Source organism: Phragmites australis, chromosome 11 (genome assembly GCF_958298935.1).
Source record: "Phragmites australis chromosome 11, lpPhrAust1.1, whole genome shotgun sequence".
Taxonomy (NCBI): Eukaryota; Viridiplantae; Streptophyta; class Magnoliopsida; order Poales; family Poaceae; genus Phragmites; species Phragmites australis.
This window is the reverse complement of record NC_084931.1, coordinates 30,324,958-30,332,474: the sequence shown is the minus strand read 5'-3', so window position 1 is coordinate 30,332,474 and position 7,517 is coordinate 30,324,958. Positions and strand designations below refer to the sequence as shown.

At 44.1% G+C, this 7,517-nt stretch overlaps 2 protein-coding genes across 2 annotated transcripts; one reads left to right on the top strand and one right to left on the bottom strand.

Annotated features, from left to right (window-relative positions):
• The first annotated feature begins 1,169 nt into the window (after positions 1-1,169).
• Positions 1,170-3,693, top strand: LOC133885120 (ras-related protein RIC2-like). The gene is made up of 2 exons (XM_062324771.1): positions 1,170-1,577; positions 3,056-3,693. Exons 1-2 carry the CDS (start codon positions 1,345-1,347, stop codon positions 3,483-3,485), a joined length of 663 nt encoding a protein of 220 aa, XP_062180755.1. The 5' UTR covers positions 1,170-1,344; the 3' UTR covers positions 3,486-3,693.
• A 375-nt stretch (positions 3,694-4,068) lies between these two features.
• LOC133885122 (uncharacterized) lies at positions 4,069-4,855 on the bottom strand. The gene has a single exon (XM_062324772.1). It carries the CDS (start codon positions 4,773-4,775, stop codon positions 4,230-4,232), a length of 546 nt encoding a protein of 181 aa, XP_062180756.1. The 5' UTR covers positions 4,776-4,855; the 3' UTR covers positions 4,069-4,229.
• Between the last annotated feature and the right edge of the window lie 2,662 nt (positions 4,856-7,517).

The following is a 7,517-nucleotide window of genomic DNA, read 5'->3' as shown; positions in this document are numbered from 1 at the left end:
TTGAGATCTAGAGAATTAGGAGGCTGGCAAATTAAACGAATATTGAAGCCATATTCGATTGCCACTCTATAGAAATCTTCATCATAAACGAAAATGTGTGTCTTCATCATCGTCTGATCAGTCCACAAATTATGAACAAGAATCAAACCAAATAGACCGAGCTAGAAAAACATAACTGAATCAAACAAACCTTCTTCAATCTCTTCCTAAAAGAGTGGGTCATTAAGGCCGGAAACTCCATCAATCTCCTCCCAAATGACTGGATGGTTCAAATCAATCTGGACAACACCTTCTTCCACCTGGATCGGTTCGTTGACATCAAACTCATGGATCGGTTGGTTGGGGTCTAGCTGAAAACCAATGGTCGACCGGTTCACATCAAGTTCAAACCCATGGATTATCTCAACCATTTCTTCCAGAGCATACTACTAATGGAGGATTGAAAAAGAAGAGAGCCAGGAAGAGGAATCTCTTGATGAACTTTGCTAGCCATGCCTTCAGGTATTCATAGGAAGAAGAAGACTAAGAGATGGAGCAAAATTGAGCTTCAGGCTCAAAATTTTTGTTTTGCTTTCCATTTTTCCTCCAAGCTTCATCGCAGCTTGGGGATGAACATTGCGCGGTGCGCGCATGATCGCCATGCAATTTAGAGGAGGCGCGGGAGATTAGAGTGAGCGAACTTTGTGCAGGCGAGGGAAAGAGAAACTTTGCGCATGTGAGGGCGCGTAGCCATGTAGGCGAGGGAAAGAGAAATTTTGCCATGCAGACAAGTTAATGAATTGCAGCCATGCAGATGAGTTAATGAATTGCAGCCTTGCAGGAGCGAGCGCCGCGAAGAGAGAAAGTTTAACTGAGGGATGAGACGATGCCTTGCGCTCTTGGTCTCTACGTCAGAGGGGAAGGCACCTAACAAAATGAGATGGAAGGAGTACAACCTACGTAAACTTAGAACTTAATCGATGATCCAAACTCTAACTTAAGTTGTTGTTATTAAGAATCCTAACCATGAATTACAAAACAAATCTGCCAGGAAAAGAAACTTTTTACTGTTCACCCAAAGCATACGTTGGTAAGTTCTTTAAGTATTCTGTACAATCTTCACAATTTTCTAAAAAAAATCCCGAGGTTTGGTTAGCTACGAAAAACACCACCAACCACTCTTCAGTCTTGAACCCTTCGGCAACTGGCAAACACGTACTACTACTCCATCACTCCGGTGCCTCCTCACTGGCACTGCCCCCAATTCCACAGTGACACTGCACCAGCCGGCTCCAGCGAGATCCAGACCCAAAACCCCTCCTCCTCTACGCTAGCAGCAGCCAGCCGCTGCTCGGTGGGGAAACAATGGCTGCCAACGGAGGCGGGTACAGGGCGGAGGACGACTACGACTACCTCTTCAAGGTGGTGCTCATCGGCGACTCCGGCGTCGGCAAGTCCAACCTCCTCTCCCGCTTCACCAAGAACGAGTTCAGCCTCGAGTCCAAGTCCACCATCGGCGTCGAGTTCGCCACCCGCAGCCTCCAGGTCGACGGCAAGGTCATCAAGGCCCAGATTTGGGACACCGCCGGCCAGGAGAGGTACCCTTCGATCCCGCTAGCACGATCTTGGCTTGAATTGTGGGAGCAGCCCGTGATGGTTTGGTCTAGCGGTGCATTGGTGTAGATTTGTTGTTAAAAATGTGATATTGGTTACCTCGTTTGCTTGATCTCGTGTAGCTGGGTACCTGGGTTGTTGCTCTTCTGCTCAATTTCTTGCTTGATTCGGGAGCTAAATCTGGTAGTGTTTTTTGTAAGAATTTCTAAGGATTAGTGATCTGGAGGAGAATGCCATGTAGGTTAGGACTTGCCCTGAGTAAAATCACTGAAGAATTTCCGACGTTGGTGAGATTTATTGAAAGACGGGATCTTGCTGCCTTGCGGGTGGTCGAGTGGTTCAGATGTCCATTGGTTGTTTCTACTGGGTAGATGGGTGGGCAAATTTCGGTCTTTGGGGGTTTGAGATGTCAATTTATGTCATGCATTACTTGTTTGTCAGCTCACTCTTCTCTTTTACATTCTATTTCTGTTATGTTGTCAGTGTTATAATTTGGACTATGTTATATGAAGAGTGTATATAAGTGCAAGTTTGATGTGCGGATGGTAACTGTGGGAGAACTGGATATGTAAATTGACTAAATAAGTTTGAAGTCTTGAATTAGAATTAGCAGTGCTAGTGTATTTAGCCGGCAGTTACTAGTTGATGTTTCAAGATAAGAGAGAGCAATTACAGTGGGTTGGTACTCCTGAATTGTGTGTTTGTCAGAATGCGAGACAAGGGATGATGATAAATGAATGTGCCGCAATGTGATATGTCAGTCCTGTACCACAAGTTGATAACCATATATCCTGTTACACTTTCATGTATAAGAAACATCCTTATCGACCTTTCACTATTGGGCACAATAACAAACAATTGCCACACAGAAAACGGACTGGAGTTTTGTTTCATATTGAGTTGATGCATGACTTTTGGTACAAATTAGCCCCCCCCACCCCCCCCAAAAAAACATTTTGTGAAGAATTGGTGTGCACCGATGTTCTTCCTGAATAGCATCAATTTCTTGGTTGTATTGAGTGTAAAGTGGCAATTTCATTTTCACTTTCATCCTTAATTTAGCATCACATCAGCTGATTGAAATGATATATGATAACCGGACAGAAGTTGATTGATAACAGTAGATTTTGCGAGCTTCTTGTAAAAGGTACATAGGATTTCCTTCTTTTAGAAATTATCCAATCGATCAACGGAGTTATTTGGACTTAGTTGTACGAAATTATACTTGACTATAGTTGCCAAGAAATAGATCAAGAATGGTCATAATTCTTAACTAGCTGCTCTAGAGCTGTTCACAGCGACACATTTTTGTGGATCTCAAATTCAGGCTGGTTTACCCCTATCCTAGGAGACGTGACATGTTCAATCCCATTTGCCAAACTATCGAAAAAAGGGAAGATAATATCCACTCAAACTAACTTCTCTTACTGTTTTACCTAGTGTTTGTGTCCATGTTTTTCAGGTACCGTGCTATTACAAGTGCCTATTACCGAGGAGCTGTAGGAGCATTACTTGTCTATGACGTCACCCGCCGTGCTACATTCGACAACATGGGCCGTTGGCTAAGGGAGCTCAGAGACCATACTGATCAAAGCATTGTTGTCATGCTAATTGGTAACAAATCTGATCTCCGCCACTTGGTGACCGTCTCAACAGAGGATGGGAAAGAGTTTGCTGAGGCTGAATCCATGTACTTCATGGAGACGTCTGCGCTCGACGCCACCAACGTGGACAATGCGTTTGCAGAGGTCCTGACCCAGATATACCAGATTATGAGCAAGAAGACAGTGGAGGTGCCAGAGGAAGGCTCGGCTGCCCCTGGCAAAGGGGAGAAGATAAACGTGAAAGGCGATGTATCCGCCCTGAAGAGAGCTGGCTGTTGCTCAAATTAAGGCGAGTACATAGATTCGTTCATTATTCAAGTAGGTACGGTCAGCTTGCACCGTAAGAAATCTGCTAAATTCTCTTTCTGGTGGCGTTACTGAGGATTAGGGTCACTCAACAACCATTGAAACTATCAGTTTAAATTATCAACTCTGAATTTGTGCTTCTGTCAAATTGATATGGTGTTCTTGTCTATTACTGCGATTTATTTTTATATGTGTTGCCATAGTGGCATGGGCACCGGTACTATTTGTAGCTTACATATTCGGGCTGCAAGTTTGATCGCTCTATGTGAACTACTTCTGAAGTTTTGTTGAGATGAACTACTCCTGAAGTTACAAGAGACTTATATATGCAATTAGAGGCATTACCGCATTACAGGGTTCACGAATTCATTTGGCTACCGAAATGCGATGGTTAGCAAATTCTTCGAAATTCACAAATGTCAGTATAAATTCGGTGAAATTTGGTAGAACGTGGATAATTTTTGTCAAATTGTTGAATTTTTTTTTAAAAAAATTGAATTTGAATCAGACTGAAATGCGGTCTCATTTTTAATGCGGTGCGGACTAAATTCATCAAAAACCACCATTTTTGAGCGATTTTCAACGAATTTCTGAACCCTTAGCAGTGCTACATTATCTTCTCAAGTCCCCTGCTCGGGACGCGCATTTCTTTCTACAGATTTATATGGTTTTTGGGCCGCAATATCCAAACCGTGCACCGATGCACGGCACAAAATACGTACCCAATCACTGACCGTTCAGCACAGAGGACGAGACGGAACCTACGGCCGTGATCAGCTGCGCGCACACGAGAAGCAGCGATGCCGGCACGCCGAGCAGCAGCAGCGCCACAACCCCGGCCCCGAGCCCCGGGCGCGCGCTCACGAGGAACGCCTCGAGGAGTCCGGCCGCGCCGCGCACGCCCGCCACGTAGCTCCCATGGTGTCGCCGCTCCAGCTCCGTCCACTCGGCAGCCGGGAGGGGGAGGCCGCCGGCGTCGGCGTCAGTATCGTCCTTGGACAACGCCGCCCGCACCTCGCGGATGCGCCGCCGCAGCGTCGCCATGTCCTCGTCCACCAGCCCGCCCCCGGAGGACGAGTTCGAGTCGGCGCCCCACCCATCACGCCGGCCGCTCCTCGGCGCGACGCCGAGGAGGACGGTCCTGTCCCCGCCGGCGCGGCGGGCGAGCCGGACCGCCGTCGCGGCGGCGTAGGGAGACGACACCAAGAAACCGCTCTTGGCGTTGGCGAGCAAGCTTGGAGAGCTTCGTGTTGCCGCAGGCGCCATCGGCATTGTTTGCTGGTGCTGTAGTTGGGTGGAACGACAGTGTGTGCCAACTGCAAGCTGACACTTGCCATTGTTGCGCGGAGCACGAGTGTATTATATACACGCCGTTGCAAGGGGGAGCGGTGTAACGTAGCGGATTTTGGGCGCCTGATTGGGCGAGGCGAAAACGTGGGGGAATGGTTAGCGTGGGAGCGAAGGCCACGGCAAGTTTTTGGTCGAATGCCGTGTGGAGCCGCGTCCGTGACAGGCATGTCCGCCGGCGTGTTCTCGCGTGCACATTGGCCCGCTTCCTCTTTGAGGCTTAGTTTGGCGGCTGTGGAATACTAACCAAACTAGAATCCAACCACTTTAGTCTGGTCCAGTAAATATGTATAATCTCAAAAGAAAATAAATTTGATTATTCACATCCACTGTTTCGGTCTAAATTAGCGGATGCAAATATAAGTCATCATCTTGGCTTGGCAGTGCTCCACAGTCTGGCTCAACAGATGCAAGCTCCACATCCTCTCATGCATACGAGTCTATTTGTTAGTATCATAAAATCATCTTCATGCGAGTAACCAATCATAATCTCAACTCTTGCATCAGTTCACGTGCTCTCAGATTCAGTCAACTAAACAGAAACTCAGCTCAGCCTGTCTAGTCAAATACATCTAATTAAATACTTTTTTTAATAAATCTGACTTCGCTCAACATGTTTATAGATACAACTCTACAAAATGCCATCCAGAAAACCAAACACATCTTAGGGGATTAGGTTGATCCCACCACCCAATCCTCTCCCATGTAAGGAGTTTAATCCCTTGATTCCTAAGGCTCATTTGGAAAGTGACTAGATTAGCATGGATTGCATCAGCTCAACACGAATTCATATGTGTACTACTCTATAAATTAGAAATAATGCACTTTTTAAGAGCATTAAAAAATAGTCCAAAGATTTATAAATACAAAAATTCAGAAAAAAGAAAAAATAAACAAAAATAAAAGGAATCAAAGAAAAAAAGGAAAACAATAAAAGAAAATCAGAAAAACCAACACACATGTTCATACTTGAATTCATGATAATGCGTGAAATATTTATACATGACTTCAAGTAATGAATTTCATTAATCCTAAATGCAATGTGTATTACTTTAGCATTTGAAGTAGGTCAAAAGATAACTGTGCTTGATCCAAACATGATTACATAATGCTAAATATATGTTAGGTACAAGGTTTTGCCTCGTTTTAAAATTTAGCTCCATATTAATACATAAAGTTGAAAAGTAGTTCTCTCATAAGAAAAATAGCGTATGAAGATTTTTCTTAACATCATCTTTTGATTGGATAGCTCCTGGAATGCAATCATATAGTACGTGAACCAAACAAAAATTATTGTGATGAGAAAATATGTTGAGGAAAAGCACAAGTGCACAACAACAACATAACTAACGGATTAAGAAGATACAGTGTTCACAAAAAAGCCTTTTTTCTGAAAGTGATAGTGATCAGTCGTTGCATGGATCCAACATTCTAGATCTGGTTTTTTTATCACTCTTCTAAGTTGGATCGTAAGGTCACTAGGTTTAGTTGACTCTTGTCATACCTGTAGTAATAGTTATTTAGGTACCAGGCAAGATGCAATATATGTCACTGAAATTAAGTACTTCATTTCAGAGGGAATAATTTGACATATCAAGTCAGAGAAGCATGCAATCAGCAGGGCATACATAATTAGGTGCATGCTTGTGGAGTCAGGCTGTTGAATTGGATATATTCAAAGTGGGAGCAACTGGTCAGAAACTGAGAAAACGGCTGCTCCTTATGAAGAATCTTCAGTGCCAGTACTGCTGCACCACCAAAATCAGAGAGTATTTGTCTTGCACACTTACGAAAGGAACATCAACCCTTTTACCATGATGAGATTGCACATGTGTAACAAATAACAAGGGAGATGGATTCAGAAGTTCAGGAATAGTTTTTCAGTAGATTTTGTGTTTTGTAATAGTCTCCAGAAAGATGACAGCTGAACTAATTGAAACTTGGGGATACTCCTGAATCGTTGCTTCTATTGTGTCATGGAGTTCTTCCAGTTCAGATGATAGAGCAATATCACAAATGGCTTAGATAGGTCACTGCTCTATTAAAGTAGCCTAGAAAATCATTTATCTTTCCTGATAAACAAATGTGGAAGCAAATTTGGAAAATGTATTTTGCACAAATAATTCTTTCTGTGTGTAAACACCACTTCCTGATAGTTTTCGCTATTGATTATCACCCAGGATGGCAAAAGTACTTCACTCTAGAACTAGCATCACGCTACGATCTTACTGCATGGAAATGAAAAATCAAAAGCTAAAAATGAAAGATCAAAGGTTTAGAAATGCACGAGCATATATATGCCGTTGCAAGAGCCCAGCGCTAGCTCGGACGGCAAAAGCCGTCGAAGTGCGCCTGAGCCCGCCTACGTTCGAGCGAAGCTTGATGCAGGGGCTCACATGTTTTTCCCTAGCAGTTGTAACAGTCAGGATTAGTTCGAGTTAGATTAGAATACACATGTATTTGTTCAATAGTGCTATAAGTTCCTGCGCACTGAAGTTCTCGTGCCTCTCATTCTCATCCTAACATATGTATGAACGTGTATGTGAATGTGGTGTGTCTCAGTGTACCCTCTCTCTCTATATATATATATGCCGTCGCAAGGGGAGCGGTGTAAGGTAGCGGATTTTGCACGCCTGATTGGGCGAGGGGGAAACGTGGGGGGAATGG